This window comes from Electrona antarctica (assembly GCF_951216825.1).
Source record: "Electrona antarctica genome assembly, chromosome: 13".
In the NCBI taxonomy this organism is placed as follows: domain Eukaryota; kingdom Metazoa; phylum Chordata; class Actinopteri; order Myctophiformes; family Myctophidae; genus Electrona; species Electrona antarctica.
The window spans coordinates 17,030,486-17,049,288 of NC_136794.1; the positions used below are offsets into that span (position 1 = coordinate 17,030,486).

The 18,803-nt window shown below is 42.0% G+C and overlaps 1 protein-coding gene across 2 annotated transcripts; it reads left to right on the forward strand.

Moving 5' to 3' along the window:
- The first annotated feature begins 5,754 nt into the window (after positions 1-5,754).
- slc5a3b (solute carrier family 5 member 3b) lies at positions 5,755-14,855 on the forward strand. Of its 2 annotated transcripts, none has more exons than XM_079518494.1 (2): positions 5,755-5,950; positions 9,246-14,855. In XM_079518494.1, the coding sequence occupies exon 2, from the start codon at positions 9,500-9,502 to the stop codon at positions 11,615-11,617; it is 2,118 nt and encodes a 705-aa protein (XP_079374620.1). In that variant the 5' UTR covers positions 5,755-5,950; positions 9,246-9,499; the 3' UTR covers positions 11,618-14,855. The 2 variants fall into 2 exon arrangements, with proteins under 2 accessions (XP_079374620.1, XP_079374621.1); XM_079518495.1 differs by lacking the exon at positions 5,755-5,950 and adding an exon at positions 6,087-6,317.
- Positions 14,856-18,803: the final 3,948 nt, after the last annotated feature.

Below are 18,803 nucleotides of genomic sequence, written 5' to 3' on the forward strand. Positions count from 1 at the left end.
GGTCAACCATAGAACAAGATTCCTTTACAGGATCTCCTCACTGGTCAACAAAAACACCTTGAAGACCTTAACAGGAGCCCTTGTACAGGGTTTCTTTGACTATGCATGCACCTCCTGGTACCACAGCACCTCAAAGGCCCTTAAAACCAGGCTCCAGACTTCCCAAAACAAACTGGTCAGGCTCCTACTTGACCTAGCCCCCCGAACCCACCTCACCTCTGCCCACTTCAACAGGCTGGAATGGCTTAGGGTCGACGACAGAGTACAGCATCTTGCAATGGGTCTGGTCCACAAGATTTGATACACCACCAAGATACCCATGTACCTGTCTAGATACTTCCTTAATGTTAACGAAGTCCACACCCACAACACCAGAGGGAGTGCAACAAACCATGTACAACCCAGATTCGGCACAAACAAGGGACTAAATTCTTTTCGCTCCTATGCCACCAAAATGTGGAACGCCCTACCAACTGTCATTAAGACATGCAAATCCCTTGACTCTTTCAAAACCGCTCTCAAAGGGCACCTACGGACGGCTGCAATTCGAAACTGGCCCCTGTAAAATCGGAATCCCTCAAACACGAACGCAAGGACAACACAAGAGACGGTCGCGGCCACACAGCCAACTCAAGGTATGGCCACTGAGCCAACTTGGGGACCCAACGCAAGGACAACACAAAAGACGGTCACGGCCACACAGCCAACTCAAGGTACGGCCACGGAGCCGACTTGGGGACCCAACGCAGCTCCTCCAAGGAAAACAAACAAATTAACGGAGCTGAACGTGAATCCCCCCCACCGCCCACCCCTTTTTTTCCCCTCACTGTATATGTTTCTTTTCCCTTTTTACCTCCTTTATGATGAATTCCTGTTCTGTCTATAGAAGTGTCTATTTGTACGTCTCTAAATGTTTTGATGATTTGAACATGGTGGACCCTATTGGAAACAAGTGTAATGCTTAATTGGGTCGTCCACTCACAGTTAACAGCCTTTGTATTGAGTTTGTGCTTGAAATGTACTGTAATTCTGCAAACTGTTAATAAATTCTTCAATCAATCAATCAAAACTCTACCCCCACACAACCCATCCTTGTCGATGAAAAACCACTTGAGTTTGTGGAAGATTTCACTTATCTGGGCAGCCTTATCAGTAAGGACAGTGGGGCATCAAAAGACATCAAAGCAAGGCTGGGAAAGGCTCAAGGTGCCTTCTCCCAACTCCGATCCATCTGGAGATCAAAACAATATAGCCTAAAACGAAGATGCTCCTATACAACAGCAATGTCAAGTCTGTTCTGCTGTATGGTTCTGAGAGCTGGAGAGTGGTCAAAACAGACACTAGGAGAATAGTAGTGTTCCACAACAGATCTTTTGGCCGAATAAAATATCAAACAATGAACTGTACAAACAAACAGGGAGCCGGAGCATTACAAAGGACATTACACACAGACGCCTGAGATGGCTAGGACATGTACTGAGGATGGAGCAGGACTGCATCACAAAGGTGGCCTTACGATGGACACCACCAGGCAAAAGAAAACCTGGGAGGCCCAAGACCACCTGGCGCAGAACTGTGACGCAGGAGCTGGAACAGATGAACCTGTCCTGGGGAGAGGCGCAACATGCTGCCAGGGATCGGATGCAATGGAGAGCGCTCATTGAAGCCTTATGTCCAATAGGGGACGAAGATGAGTAAGTAAGTAAGTCAATCTCATGTGTTAAAGTTAAAGGTCAGGTCAAGGTGCTCTGATCTGGCCCAGGCGGTGGCGTAACCGTCTGGGCACCCGACTGGTAATCCAGTCGCAGTGTGCCGCGGGTTCGACTCCCGAGCCCGACACGGCCTTTACTGCATGTCTTCCCCCATCTCTCTCCCGTTTCCTGTCAGCCTACTGTCTGTCCCTTCAAAAACCAATAAAAGGCGTAAGCCGCAAAAAAATATCTTAAAAAAAAAAAAAAAGGTGCTCTGATCTTGACTTTGCACACAGATATGAGGCTGCACAGGGCTGTCCCATACAATGCTCCATCTGTACTTTATACTGTAGGTCCACCCGATACACCCCGTCCCCAATACACCAACAAGACAAGCACATCGGTTTAAAAAAACAGACAAATAGGGACCAAAGTCCCTTCGGGCTTGGCCCCTTAATTAGATCGCGCTCACGCTGGGCAAGAGTGTATGGAAGTGCTGGAATTTGGCGGAAGTAGCGGGATTTTGGAGGAAGTACCACTCAAGGAACTTAGGTTGACGCTTTACAAATCTGTTTACATCCTCCGTGAATGAAACAACTGTTGTGATTGGTTGAAAAATATCGTATCTGGGGGAAATACATCTGACGGATGTTCCGACCCGCCACTTCCGGGCTATATACTAGTACTCTATACCTTAGGTCGTGACCAGGCTTTTCTCTTTGCAGATGAGTAAGGCTGGGAACGAGACTAGACCGTGCTAGGAAGCGACAGTCAGATGCTCAAAGTAGCGAAATAGATGAAGGCCACACAAAGAGCCATAGAACCTGGTGATTGTCTGGCCTGCATATTTTGTGATAAAATATCCCCTGCATTTGACCTAAGACAACATGAATGTGCCCTGTAAATGATGACAAACTATTGCCTAAATGTGGTGGCGATGCCATAGCACAGGAGCTGAAATACCATTGTGTGCAGCGACGTCAACTATGGGTGCCGGCGGGCTCGGGCACCCTTGAAGAATTTGGAACCACAACTTAGCACCCCTGAGCTCCCCTCCCCCATTTGGTCAATTTTTGGTGTCCTGATTGTCCTCCTTTACGTTGTCAGAGCACGCATCCGCCTAGGTGACATCAGACTATGGGCGAGCTCTGGCGCTTTGGTATGGGGGGTCAGATCAACATATCCACCTGGGTGACAGCAGACTGCTGGGCGAGCGCTGGTGCTTTATGGGGGTCAGATCAACATACGGAATGTCAGAACAGATCAGCTCCATATATGGAGATCTAAGGGTAACAGCGGGGGCAGTGTCTTGAGTGTACACTGTACAGGGTTTGATGAGGGACCAGGGAGGGCCGGGCCTTAATTTTCGGGCCTGTTGAGAGCGTACATATTGATGACATCAGGGATCTCCATATATGGGCTTAATTGCGACAGCAAGTCGCATTTACTATGACATCAGGGATCTTCATCACTGATGATGTCAAGTGATTTCACGAGACCTGGGCACCATGGGCTTTCCCATGTATGGGGATTTTGAGTGATTCGGGGCCATGCTTTAGACAGGCCATGCTTTAGACTGGATCAGGTGTGTTTAACCTCAACCTCAGAAAATAAACCACAGAAGGTCATTTCAGCCAGGCATTATTTTTTTTCTTCTCTAGTAATCACAATATTGTATTGTTTTCAGTTTTAAGTGCTCCAAAAATAGGGGTATAAGACAGATTTTTAAGTTAAGTCCTAAAGATTAATGTATCTTTCTCAGAGTAGCTTGAGCAGGGAATCCAGGGATCCATTATATGTTGTCTTGAATGTTGTTAGGATCTCCTCAAGGCTGTGAGGTCCTCCATAATAAGGCTTTACCATAACAAACTTGGTTGCAGGCCGGATGACAGACGTGCTGAACTGCCGCACCTGTAGAGAACAAAAAAGAAAATGCTAAACAATTATATTTTGCTAAGCAAAGCAGATCTATGGCTATGAGGTCACTATACTGTACTTGGCTAGCTTCAACTTTGTAGCGTATGGAAATCTCTCTCCGGCATATGACAGTCAGGCACGTGCAAGGGGGGAGCTTTTGGTGCTTGGACACCTACTAGGACTTGGACAACTCTAGATACAACATATTAAAAAAATCTACTGTTGCAAATAGCGGCTATAGGCTGTCAATGGCTAGTGTTGCAACTCTAGATTCAACATATTAAAACAAAATCTAGTGTTGCAAAATGCGGCTACAAGACCATAGTAAGGAATGTCTAATTCATTTATATAACATTCAATAAAATATTATAATACAAATATTATAATATTATATAATTTGGCATCCTACAAAATTCACAGTTAACAGTAAGTTTAGGCTTTAGGAAACCAAACTAATCAAGTGTTTGCCAAAAGTAAGGACATCTTAGTGGTGAAATCTGCAGTTGTTTTTGATTGTGGATACTTAATGTACCTGTATACTGAAATGAAGGTATTATTCAAGTTCAAGGTTTGGTTTACATAAACCTTTTCAAAGGTAAATAACACACTGCTCTGTATAAAACACATGCAATGCCCAATTTGCCCAAAATAACTCTGCGAATTAAAAGTAGAATACCATGCACATAATGTTACAATTTATATTAAATACATTTAATAATCATACTTTCAGACCCATTCTATAAGGTCTGAATGCTGCCATTGTATTTTCCTCCTGTGCTCGCGCCGTGTAGCCAAGTCAATACGTCACAAAGATGTGAGGCTTTCTGGGAGATGTAGGTTTTCATGAAGTGGAAATTTCCAAGCTAGACCTCACTGGGGGAGTGAATGGAAATTTACTATATTGCCATAACGATTCTCTTTGTAACCAGCTGCGCAGGCAGCGCAGTGCATACGTGAGGTGAGGATGTTTTGCAGAAAATCGCCCATGCAGTCTGTCTGAAAACATTATATTAAATCTATTAGAATAAACTATTGCCAACGAAAGTAGAGATAATTGACAACATTAATGTCAATGATGATGGCTGGTTGACTGATTTACAATTGCTGCTTTCATGCTCCAGTGAAGTCTAATAATTATTTTGAAGCACCGAATCACCAAATGCAGAGCCAAGTAAAGGTGATCAATGTAATTAATCAGAATATGAATTAATTGATTGATTGATTGATTGATGGAAGTATTTATTTACAGATTGGAGAATTACAGTAGCCTACATTTCAAGCAAAACTCAGTACAAAACTGTTAACTGTGGACTTCACCATAAAGCATTACACTTGTTTGTTGTTTACAATAGGATCCACCATGTTCAATTAATCATTACACACACACACACACACACACACACACACACACACACACACACGATCCGCAATTTGTGTTTGTGTGCACATAGCCTACAAACTGTGAGGTTATGACATGATGCAAACCAGCATGTAGGCCTACTGTATAGGCCATACTGTAGCCCGCAGTTACAAATGCACTGCAGGTCTTTCTCAGTAAAGGTTTTGTCTGCTATTAAGGCTCCAGATTCCTCTCATATTTAATAAATCATGTGATTCCTGTGCGTTTTAATAGAGAAGGAATTTTAAGCCTAGTTCGAGTAGCCTAAGTAGCATTCTGAATCACAGCCAAAATAGCTGGCCAAGCTATTATTATTCATATCTTATATAGGCATAGCCTATAAGCGTTAGTAAAATCTGATTTTGATCATCACCATATCATCACACTCATGATAACATGTTTCCATCAACAGCAAAATAATTACATCACAAACTATGGTCTGTGTGATGTTGAATTTAAGTTGCATTCTAAAAAAGCCTATACTGTCAAACACAAAACAGTGTCAGAAATGTAGTTAGGAATAATGTCCATGGGAATGCAGGGCAAAAACAATGGTTTCCAATATAATTAGAACAATTCCCAGTGGGCGTCATTTGGGGTGTAGACCTGAATGATGCCACTGCCTACTTAACGTGTACTCCGTCGTACTACGGGGTCACGCGCCAAACACAGCAGACGTACAAGCTCACATGTGTCGCATCGCGACTTCGTTGTGAGCTTGTTGATTCTCTCTTTTCGGCGATCGACTCCTCGTACGACGAAGTACAAATCGAGCCATATTAGGACAAGAGGCAGGTTTAAAGGGACGGGTGCCGTTTGACACTGACATTCAGAGGTGTGAAGAAGAGGATCAACGCACTACTGGAACTGGAGACATAATTCTTCATCAACATCCTCCTTTTGGGCGTGCGAATTACACCTCGTTAGCATATTATAGGAACCGGTGAGTGATTTTATTCCAGTCAGTGACAGGCTGATTTAAGTGAGATCGCATGGTTTTATAGCGAAAGAGTTTTTAATAGGAATTAGGCTACCCTGAACCTGAACATATTTTGTTAGATTAAAATAAACGAATGTGGCAGAGGTCGTTGATGATGAGTTCATTGAGGATGCATCCTGACTTTAGAGCATTTTAAAATGTTACATTGTTAGCCACGGTACCCTAAATTAACGTTATTTGCAAGTGCAACTGATGAAAAGAAATGCACACCAGTGGAAGATGCGGAAGGAAGGAAGGAAGATGCGTAGCCCACTGAATGAACCGCTAGAATAGTAGCCTAGAGAATCTTCTAGAATTGCACCACCAGGAGGTGCGTACATGTCTCATTGTCTCATGCGTAATACTCTAAGGTGCGTATAGGTGCTCAGCTCTACGCCAGATGTTGGACGCACAATTATTATGCTCCGTAGTACGACGGTGTGTCACAACCTCATCTGTTGCCATGGCCCTTCCTTGTGATGCTGATCAGTGATATTATTATGAAAATATTGTTTTGATTGATTTGATTGTTGAATTAAAGACAGCAATTACTCATACGGGTTTAATAGGCCTATACCGTCGGGCGTCGGTTGATTTATCTTTTCATATATTATGCGCAATTGTGTTTTTTTAATTAATATTCCAGTGTATTTTGAGTGCATGATGTGCATCAGTGCCTGGCTGTCCCTGACTGTACACTGTGTACAGGACGCAATGGTGGTGGTAATCATGTTTGAATAGTAGCCTAGCTATTCTACAGTATATATGAATCATTAGTTGAATCATGAATGAATGGCGTATTGTGTGTTTAGGCTGGTTTCTGTTTTGCAAGAGCACATGGAAGATGACAGGAAAACAAACAACAGACCTGGGGATGGAATTGAATAGACTTGTATATCACATTTAAGCACAATCTGTTTAAACATGTGATTAACATAATGCAATTATAGGCTACTTGAACCTGCTTGACATGCAGGCTATACAGTATAGTGTATGCCTTTATTTGGGGGGTGGGGGTATCAATAGGCGTATTTCACTTTTAAACACTAGGGGTCATTTTAAAGTCTGCTGCTCTGGCTTTTGTGTAGGAATACCAACGAAGTCTGGAGCCTATACACCCCAGACCGTTTTAATGTTGCTTGATTCAATATTTTGATATTATGCCTAATAATCAGACCCCTCCCTCCTATATGAACCAAATCTTCAAACTACATTTTAACCATGTTAATATTGAACATGGCCGAAGTTAATATCGCCGAACACTATATAGCTGGCAGCTATATATAGTGTTCGGCTATATATGCCTTTATTCTTTAGATTAATAGGCCTATTGAAAACACCCCTGGTTCTGGTGACTGATATTGTCCTAATGCATGCAGGGTCCATGTTTTCTCAATGATTTTTTTTCTTCGGTTTTTTGTATGATTTTCTTTAAATGAAAAAAACAATATCAAATATGTTATACAATTTTATTTGAAAATAAATACATTAAAATAATATCAAATATGTATATGCTTTCTTTCCCAGCCTCATAGCCCAAATCAAAATAACATTGATGATGGCTTTAGTTACTATCTTTTGATGTTTTGAGTGTGTTCAGTGAATGATGTGACCTGTAATCATCATGTTGTCATCTTGAGTCTCCATTTTTTGCCTTGTTTCTGTCTTTTACCCGCCCCATAAAAGGCCTTTAGTATAGGTACTAGTAAGTGGGGAAAAACCTGTTAGTTGGATTAGGCCTATATGTGGTGATTGGTGAAAGATGTTTAAAAATGTAAGATTTGTGTCATGGAGAATAACAGGGCCATTAGGCCAGTGGGGCCGGGACCCATAGGCCCTTGCTCTCAGGGGACCTTCGGGGAAACTGGACCGCACAGTACTGGGTTTGAGGCCCAGACAAGGGCTCCTGGGGCCTTCCATTGGCTGTTGATTGTGTTAAATTTAGGTCAAAAAGATGATAAAAATGTAGTCAGGGAATATTATCAGTATAAGAGTCAAATCTGGGAATACATTTCTTACCAAGAATTTTCTTCACCAATGTGTTTGTAAAGGTGTCTACTAACATATCCCACATTGGTTTATATTCAACCACCCTAGGGGAATTTTTGACAGCTGCTGAAAGTTCGGGTACCATCAACAGCCAATATATGGCAAAATGTTCTAAATTTCATTATGCTTTAAATAGCATGTGACGTGTCAAACTATGGGGTTTTCATCATTCTGAATCCATTCCAAGCATATGTTTTGCACGAAAAAACACTGAAATTTAGAACATTTTGCCTTATAATGGTTGTATGGTACCCCAACTTTCAGCAGCTGTCAAAAATTCCCCTAGGGTGGTTGAATATAAACCAATGTGGGATATGTTAGTAGACACCTTTACAAACACATTGGTGAAGAAAATTCTTGGTAAGAAATGTATTCCCAGATTTTATTAATATCCCCTGACTAATGGCTTTAATCTTTTTTAAGAGATTTAAAAGCTTAATGGAAGTCAGTACAGACTAAAACAGAGTAATTGCCACAGAGTAAACATTATATGACTAATCTTGTTATTGATCTGCTGTTCAGATACAAGACTCCTAGGTAAAATAATTTAAATTAAATTACAATTTATAATTAAATTAATTAAATATGGTACAAAAGCCCTGCAATAACACTGTGGGGTTATTGCTCTCTCTCTCGCTCTCGCTCTCTCGCTCTCGCTCTCTCTCTCTCTTGCTGAACAAGCTCTACTGTTGCCTACCAATGTAAATTTGCACTGACGTCTGGCATGTCCATTCAATATGGACGTGATCATGCCAGTTTGCACTGACGTCTGGCATGTCCATTCAATATGGACGTGATCATGCCAGTTTGCACTGACATCAGGCATTTCCAGTCCATATGGGCATGTCATAATAGGCCTGCCTACATGACATGAATGTGACATAAGACATATGACGTGCATTGCATTGTATATGCTGATTTGCACTGACATCAGGCATGTCCAGTCAGTGCATATATGCACATATCTGCACATGCCACACAAACAGACAGACACCTACCTGTCCACCACAAATTCAACTTTACATATCCATACAGCTTTTGATGCTGTGTTTCTGTCATGTTGGCCAATTATCGTCCCTACATTATCTGTCATATCGAGACATTACGCTTATAATTTATTAACATTTGTGTAGATGGGTGTCGATCATGTCAAATTCAACTCAAATTAAGGCTCTAATGAGGTATTTTCTTTGTCTTTGCTGTTTTGCAGGAATTTTAGGAATCTAGAGTTTACTAGACCAGAGGGCTGCAGCATCCTCTGCTAAAAGTAGAACATCCTCAGTGCCGGTGGATAACCTCCCGAAGCACACCCTAGTGAATTTGACCTGACGGTGGATACTACAGCTTCCATCCCTGCAGACAGCAAACCAAAGGCTTTTATAAAACCACAAACTTTTGTTTTGCACGACTTTAGGCGGTTGTGAACCTTTATTTAATTTTTCCCTTTAACGTTAATCTGTAACAATGGCTCCTGGAATGGAGGCAGCTGACATTGCTGTTGTAGCACTTTATTTTGTCCTGGTGCTAAGCATTGGGTTTTTTGTCATGTGGAAGGCCAATCACAGCACGGTAAGTGGCTACTTTCTGGCTGGGCGCTCTATGACATGGATAGTGGTTGGAGCATCACTTTTCGTCAGCAACATCGGCAGTGAACATTTCATAGGTTTGGCTGGATCAGGAGCTGCAAGTGGCTTTGCTGTGGGAGCATGGGAGTTCAATGCTCTTCTGCTACTGCAGCTACTAGGCTGGGTTTTTATCCCTGTATACATCCACTCAGGGGTCTACACCATGCCGGAGTATCTGTCAAAACGATATGGAGGCAACAGGCTGAAGGTTTACTTTGCTGCCTTGTCTATATTGCTCTACATTTTTACCAAACTCTCTGTAGACTTGTATGCTGGAGCTCTGTTCATTCAAGAGTCACTGGGATGGAACCTTTATCTGTCCATTATCTTACTGATTAGTATGACTGCACTGCTCACTGTAACCGGCGGACTGGTGGCAGTAATGTACACAGACGCTCTTCAGGCAGTGTTGATGATTGGTGGAGCGCTCAGCTTGACAGTGATCAGCCTTGTTAAGGTGGGTGGGCTGGAGGGTGTTCGGACAAAATACATGCAGGCTGTCCCCAATGTTTCTGCTATCTTGGCCAGTGGCAACTTCACCTATTCCAACTCCTGCCGCATCGAGCCCAAGCCCAATGCTCTGCGCATCCTTCGTGGACCTTTAGACGAAGACATACCTTGGCCAGGGTTCCTCCTTGGCCAAACTCCGGCTTCCATCTGGTACTGGTGTGCTGACCAGGTAATTGTTCAGAGAGTACTCGCCGCAAAGAACATTGCTCATGCCAAGGGTTCCACACTCATGGCTGGGTTTCTTAAAGTCCTGCCCATGTTCATAATTGTCATTCCAGGTATGATTTCCCGGATCCTATTTCCTGATGAGATTGCCTGCATTGGGCCAGAGCACTGCCTGGCAGTTTGTGGCTCTCGAGCCGGCTGCTCTAACATCGCTTATCCACGTCTGGTCATGTCTGTGATGCCTGTGGGTCTGAGGGGTCTGATGATGGCAGTCATGATTGCTGCCCTGATGAGTGATTTAGACTCCATCTTCAACAGCGCCAGCACCATCTTCACCCTGGACATCTACCAGAGTGCTCGAAAAGGTGCATCCCAGAGGGAACTACTGGTTGTGGGCCGACTGTTTGTGGTGGTCATGGTGGTCATTAGCATTGCCTGGGTCCCTGTCATCATTGAAATGCAAGGCGGGCAGATGTACCTGTACATACAGGAAATAGCTGGCTACCTAACTCCACCTATTGCTGCTCTCTTCCTTCTGGGCGTGTTCTGGAAACGCTGTAACGAAACAGGTGCATTCTGGGGAGGCATGACGGGCATCACGCTAGGTACCCTGCGTCTGATCCTGGCATTTATCTACCGTGAGCCTCTCTGTGATCAACCAGATGATAGGCCTTCCTTCATCATAAATGTCCATTACATGTATGTGGCAGCAGGCTTGTTTTGGGTGTCAGGGATTATCGCTGTGGTAGTCAGTCTCTGCACCGCCCCACCAGATGAGGAGCGGATTCGCACCACTACTTTGTGGGGGCTCCGCAACATTAAAAAGATTCTCCTCGAGGATCGAGACAACATAGACAAGAGCAACCATAATGGAAACCTCCATAAAGATCTTCCCCTGGATGTCAAAAATGAAAGGTGTCTAGATGGGGCAGATGTCAAACTCCTGTTCCCATCCACTGATCATGACCCAGCAACACCTAGCACAGAGACAACTCCAGCGACCACCCCTGGAGAACAGATTGGGAAGGCAGAGCTGGTCAGGGATGAGGAAAGCTGCCTCTGTCAAGGAAAGCGTGGCATGGGTCTGAGTCTGCTCAATTGGTTTTGTGGATACAACTACAAGGAGGAAGCACAGACCACCACACCAAAGGGAAGCAAGGAGAATGAGAGGCTTATTATGGAGATGCTATATGAGCCTCCCAGAATTAAATTGGTGCTTAATCTGGGCCTGCTACTTGTCTGCTCATTGGGCATCTTCATGTTTGTTTATTTCTCACTATAGTTTTAGCCAACACTGAGGGCAGATTAGTTTGGTACAGTACAGGGATAGGAGTTGAGGAGGGGTGTTATTGTCGATAAACAGTTGCATTTGCAAAGATTTGCCAAGCTGTAATATTTACAGATGATTATTGTAGTTCTCTAATGGGAATTTGACCTTATTCGACTGCATTTTTTAAAAATGACTGAAGCTTCCTGTGTGACTATAAAGCTTCATTGGGACTGACATACCAATATTGGTTGTTTGCTAATTGGTACTGTGATCCTGCACAAAGAGTATACTGGGATGTTTTTAATAGTGTTGTACTTTAAGTGAATTAAATATATGCCTTATTGGACATTTTTCCAATTTTGTATGGTGAATAAATGTTTTCTGTTCAGAGCTCGATCCCTCCCCTCACATTGCATTTTGCAGGTGTAACAATTAATTGTCCGGGTCGTCAATTGATTTTCCATTATTGGCCATGTTATATGATTCTTTGCTAATCTGTCTATTCCAAGTTGTAAACTAAGTTAAGTGTTAAAAAAATCACACCTGTGTGAAGTGAGGGGCGCTCTTGTCATCGTACAAATTTACGTCATATTTGGCGGACATTTGACCTAATTTCTCCTTTCATTGTCAAAGGCAAATATGAGACGTGTGGGGACTTTACGTCATATTTGGTGGACATTTGACTCAATTTCTCCTTTCATTGTCAATGGCAAATATTGAGACATGACCTAATTTCTCCTTTCGTTGTAAATGGCAAATATTGAGACATTTGGGGACAAAATTTACGTCATATTTACATATGACGTAATTTTCCCCTTCATTGTCAATGTTTAGTGTTTGTGTGCAAATTTACGTCATATTTGGCAAATTGGCGGACATTTGACCTCATTTCTCCTTTCATCATCAATGGCAAATATTGAGACGTGTGGGGACAAAAGCTGTATATAGCCGGAGGCCCTCAGAAATAACTGAATTATTTATTAACATTAATAATCAACTTAGCCAACCACACAAACCACGGACATGAGCCATCCATATGCCAGAATCAAGAGCCATCCCACCCCAGACACAAGTGACTTGCATACCATTAAAGGTGCAGTAAGTGATTTTCTTTTGGTAAAATAAGTGTTAAACAGCTCTATATTCTCGTAGCAATCATTGGTATAGACTCGACTGTTTGTTCAGTAGCGGGGGTCTGCCTGTCTCGTCTCTTTAGTAAACAGCCAAAAGCAAAAGCAAAGTTACTATATTTACCCAGGGTATCTGGGCTAAGCTCAAGAACTTGTTTCCAGCCAGGCCCTGCTCATAGAACATTTCATGGTAGTGGTTCAATGCCTTGCTCAAGGGCACTTCAGCGGTGGTAATTTTAACGTGTCGGACCGCTGATTCGAACTGGCGACCTTCCGGTATCAAGACCGCTCCGCAATCCGTTCGGCCACCGTTCGACCAAATGTATCCAATCAGGAGAGTGAAGTGGTCAGAATACATACTGTACAGGATAAACGGGTCAATTGGAAGTGATGACACAAAGAAATGAAGAGACATAATGTAAACATGTATCACTATAAAATGTCAACCCACCTGCCTGAATGTAAAGAGATGGAGAGACGGGGAGAGCCCTGTTATTTGAACAAACTATAAACACGATAGCAATGATTATGATCGGAATATAGTGCTTTTCACTGATTACTTTTTTTTCAACTAACAAATTACAAATAATATCACTATGTCTGTGCAACAGTCACCCCACAACCAGTCAATAACCAACAATCACCAGTAAACGGTGCTCTTGAATGTGCTAAAATGCTGTCTCTACTCTACGTGTTTTTTCACGAGGTGCTTTTGCCTACAGTAAGATGCATTGCATCAGGGGCAGTACATCATTGGACTTATTTGTCAGCCTTATGTATCAGCTTTATTGAAAAGAGAAGCAGAAAAAACTAAACAAACAACTTAATATTGCTGTTAATATACATTTCCCTCCCCCCATTCATAAAGAAGAAACCGCATCAGTACATTGTTACCCGCTTTTTGGTTGCCCATTTTGTGAGTATATGTAGTGAGTTTTGTTGACCAAAATTCAAGTCATGAATGTAGTGTTGTTTCTGTTTACAAATATAATTTTTAGCTAATGTTAACTATGATTGTATAATATATTGCATTTTACAGCTAGTGAATGCTTTAATGCTTTGCTGTCACAGCTTAACAAAAAGCCACAAGTACCAATGCACATATTTTGTATAATTCATACTTTTCAAATCTTTTTTTATTTTTTACTTGGTGCAGTCTTGTGTTGAATTTATGTTAGGTTCAGTTTTCCATGGCCCATGAGATCACCCATTATAAAACCTTCCATTTATTTTGCACAGTGCAATGCACAACTGTCTTTTATATCTTATTTAAAGTGTCTTTTCTAAACCCATTCTTACCAATTGTGTCTTATTTGTGAAATATTAAGTAAATAAAAAGTGTAAGTCAAACTTTCACTGTTTGGTCCTATGTGACAGGTGCATTTGCACTTTACAATTAAACTGTTCTTCATCTTGCGGGGGACCCCTGGAACCCTCTCAAAGACCAGTGGGGGTTCCTGGACTTTGAGAACCACTGCTTTAGTGGAATAGTTAGGCTACTATGATAAGTTTGGTCTCAGGCCAATCTTTTTATAAGCCATGATTAGATGATGGGCCAGAATTTAATGGCTTGTTTCAGAACTGGAACGTTCAATAGGCCTCCTTATACTGTATGCAATAATAACTACCGGTATATTGCTAGAAAAGTTAATAAATAAAGATTTGTGTGGTATAACTACATGGCCTATAGAACGGTGTGTATAATCAAATGTTACAGGTGCAGATTGACATTTCTGTGTAATGATTATGTGCAGGCCACATCCTTGAATGTGAGGATATTTACAGTAGTTAGTTAAATAAAAAGTTAAAAAGGACACAGAAACGCATACTACATTTTGGAACAGTGATAAAGAGAGCTCTTTCATTCAAGGTCTCTTGGGGAGATAAACGGCGAAATGTAAAACACCTTTTTATGCAAGATCAATTTCTCATCCAAAAGTAAAAAATCACACCTGTGTGAACTGAGCGGTGCAACTATAGATTTATTGTTGTAGTTACTGTACTCTACTGTGCTCTGTACTGTATTGTTGTGTACTGTGTGGGGGCCCAGGGTGACGGCTTCGGTGAATCATGTGTTCGTTGTGAACGTACCACTGTGTTTATTAGCAAACTGTAAATAAAGTACCAAACGAAAAAAATATGTTTTTTCCCCCGTTGCGCCGGGGGGGCACCCCTGACAGTTATAAGAAGAATTCGCCCCTGGACATACGGACATACAGACATACAGACATACGGACATACAGACATACGGACATACAGACATACGGACATACGGACATACGGTCATACAGACATACAGACATACAGACATACGGACATACAGACATACAGACATACGGACAGACACACAGCTCCGTAATGGAGCGGAGGCGCCGCTCAAAAAGGACTGCATGTTGAGAATGATCATACCCAGACTGCATGCTGACTGCACTATGAGGGGTTCAGCACCTAGTGCACCTTGCTGCAATTCACATGTCTGTCTTTTACTCTTAACATGGACAAAAGTATATAATCAGGTGGTACAATCTAGAAGTGGCTGTAGATTCTCTATTTGGACATTTATAGTCTATATGTGGGCTGTCATTAGATATTTTAAATGATTTACAAACTAATATCATGGTGGGCCACTGCATTACTTTCATGAAAACATATAAGACCTGTGTAATCATGTGTTTCAGTAGAATATTATAGTGTGTAATTATGGATGTCGATGGTGCAGCAACATCAGGCTAAGAATAATGTGTATTGGTGGGGTAAACGCCCTTTGTTTTGTGCTTGAGCCCCTGCCTGCAAAATGAGAAGGCCCTGTTAAAATGCTTTTTACAGACCTCAAATGTATAGATGCATAGATGGAACAGTGCTGCTCTGGTTGTAAGAGATACTCTTTCGTAATAGTCTACCTGCAGCTTGTGGTCCCACACTGTATCCATACTACACATGTGCAGCCACATTTTGAGTGTTAAATTAACTCTGAGAATATGGGTCTATTTTTACACACAGACCCAACTCAAACCCTCCCTCTGTCTCTCCCAAGAGGAAACTAATGATATTGTGGAAAAGTACTGGCATACAGGCCTGGCTTTGTTTATTGTCTATTTTTTGACTGAAAAAAAGAACAATTGCGTGAAGTCGCAATGGCCTCACAACATATATGATGATACTACTATACCTCCACTTACATAAGAACACATCACATGTACTCACTTGAGTGATGTGGACGATAAGATACCATTTGCTTTCTCAAATTTGGAGTTATGACTGATTGCCATGGAGATGCATCTGAGAGAGACAAGAACAATCCATTCAAGCCCTGGTTCTGGCAATGGAGAGGCAGAAATACAAGTAGTACTGACCCAGCTGTGAAATGTTGTTACTTAACATCAACATTTCACAGATGGGTCAGTCAGAAAGGAATTAAGTGATAGTTAGGCACATGTCTAAATGCATTGATTTTGTCTTGGGGGTATAGGGAAATCAGGGATGGTTTGGACACAGGCCTCACCAGAGATGGCTCTATAAACTGACTGAGAAGTCACTAACGGAGTGAGTGAGTGAGTTGAGTGTGAGCTATGGAGACCAAATAAAGGAAACATAACTTATACTGTCTGTAATGTAACGTAATAAACAGTATAAACGTAATAGCTATCTAGTATAATGTAAAGTAAAGACAGACAATGATGCTGGAAGACAGACAAATCTTTATTCATTAATGAAGGGAATATCAGGTGTTTGAAACATCATACAGGTAAGATATAGTTATAGGCTTAACTAATAAATAGTGAGATGAAAAAATAAATACTTGATGATGACCCTTCACTCCCTGTCAGTGTCTCCAGACAAAAATGTCCTCTGGCTCTATGACCCATCTACAGTATGACTGACTCCATATTCGGAGGTTTCACACAGATTTGACCATTGATGTTCTTTTGATGGCTTGACTCTGAAGTGGTGAGGTCATCCTTGTGCAAATTTGGACAATCCGAGCCCTAATGAGTGAATGATGACAATTTTAGATTTTGTGTGTGTGTGTGTGTGTGTGTGTGTGTATATATACGTTGTGGGATTCTACATTAGCCCAGTTGAGCAGTTGATCAGGTTAATGGGATTAGCTCTGGCCAGTCACACAGACACTTTTAGATGGCTACCTCTTTCAGCGCCACACAGTAAACATTTATGTATTTCCAAATGTACGAGTGGTGTATCCAAGCTGTGAATGGTTGGTTAGCGAGCTAATTGGAAAGCGTAAACACGTCACCGTAATTCCCACTTCTTTGGGTGATGGAACGGAAGGAGTCATGTAAGGAATGTGTTGTGATCGTTCCAATATATATAGCAAAGCCATACTGTGGCATTCCTATCATTCTACACACACCACTGACTAAACTATGGCGGCGTGCCGGAGATTCTGCAGATCATGGACATTAATCCATGGAAAAGGGCTTCAATGCCAAAGGGAAATACGCACCTTCCCCTAGGCATAACCGTGGGAAGACTATAGGCAGTGTGTGTGTGTGTGTGTGTGTGTGTGTGTGTGTGTGTGTGTGTGTGTGTGTGTGCACGTGCGTGCGTGCATGCGTGTGTGTGTTGGGGCCGGGAATCTTGTTAAAATCATCACTGTGATGGGCTGGATGGAGGGGGAGCACTTCCACTTTTGTTTCACTCTCTGTCTCAATTCATTGACACAAACTATGGCAACATAGTCTCCCATCCCTTAGAAGATGATTCCTCCCTTCAAAATATATTTTAACCAAATTCCCCGCCACACCAATATGCATCTTCCTCTTTTATTCACATTCACTTTAACACATTAGGGAAACAAAAGCACACATGTATGTATATACTATATACAGTATAGGTTACGTTTGTATAGCCTATATTGCACCTCACTTGGACTTTTTATCTCCAGTCTAGAGAGTAGAACTTTCACAGAATAAATTATGGACTTATATGGTTTATTCGTCTCAACTGCTCGATTATTTTTTCTCTTTTATAAAGTATATTTATTGGTTTTACAAACAACAACCAACAACAGACAACAGACATTACACAACAACATTACATTACACAACAAGAACATAACAAACAACAAAAGAAAAGAAAGAAAAGAAAAACAGCTCAGGCACAACACTATTATAAATAAAAAGATTGAATATACAAAGACATGGCAAGAACAATGAACCATAATGACAATAAGTGGCTTTTGAATTTTGATAGACTCCCATTCAGGAAATACATCCATACAGTATATAAATACATATATTAAAAAGGCAGACAATACAGTTATCATAGGCACCAAATCATTACAATAAGAGCAGACCCATGCATACTCCACTCAAAGGCGGCAACCCCCCCCCCTCCAGGTGGCAGGGCCACCGCCCCAGAAGCGGCCCCGATGCAACGCATCGAGACCCCTGCCCGGGCGACCACCCAACTGCTCGATTCTTTTTTATTTTTTATGGAGGGACAGACAGTAGGCTGACAGGAAATGGGGAGAGAGATGGTGGAAAGACATGCAGTAAAGGCCGTCGGGATCGGTTGTCGAACCCGCGGCACACTGCCAGACTGGATTACCAGCCAAGGTGCCTGGACCACTGAGCCATGGCCCAGGCCAACTGCTCGATTCTTGATTAGGAAACCTGTTTTGGGGAAACAGAAATCAGGCAGAGAAAAGAGCAACAGAGTTTGGTTTTAAAAGTAGTGTAAGTGATATTTTACTATATAATAATATGTAAATGGTAATAGGCTGGGTTCTATGCCTCTACATTATGTTGATTCTGTGAATGAAAGGTTCCAACTACTCTGACAGCCACTTTACCATTGAATTTGCCCGCAGGTAAACAACATGGCTCCTCCCTTGAGTGTCAGTGGGCAAATTCTTGATCAGGAAACCTCCTCGTCTCCCCAGCTCTTTAAGAAACAGAAAATACATTTTCAGGTGGGTTGCCTTTTATTGGCAAAGGCAATTGGTATTGGGTACTCATTCCGAATACCACCCGATTGTCTGAAATTAATTGGCAATATCAGGAATGAGTACCCAATTGCATTTCTCTACCCATTACTCCAGCAAT

What these genes read in the sequence shown, in the direction of transcription:
- slc5a3b (XM_079518494.1), top strand. Translation starts at nt 9,500, where the DNA reads ATGGCTCCTGGAATGGAGGCAGCTGACATTGCTGTTGTAGCACTTTAT.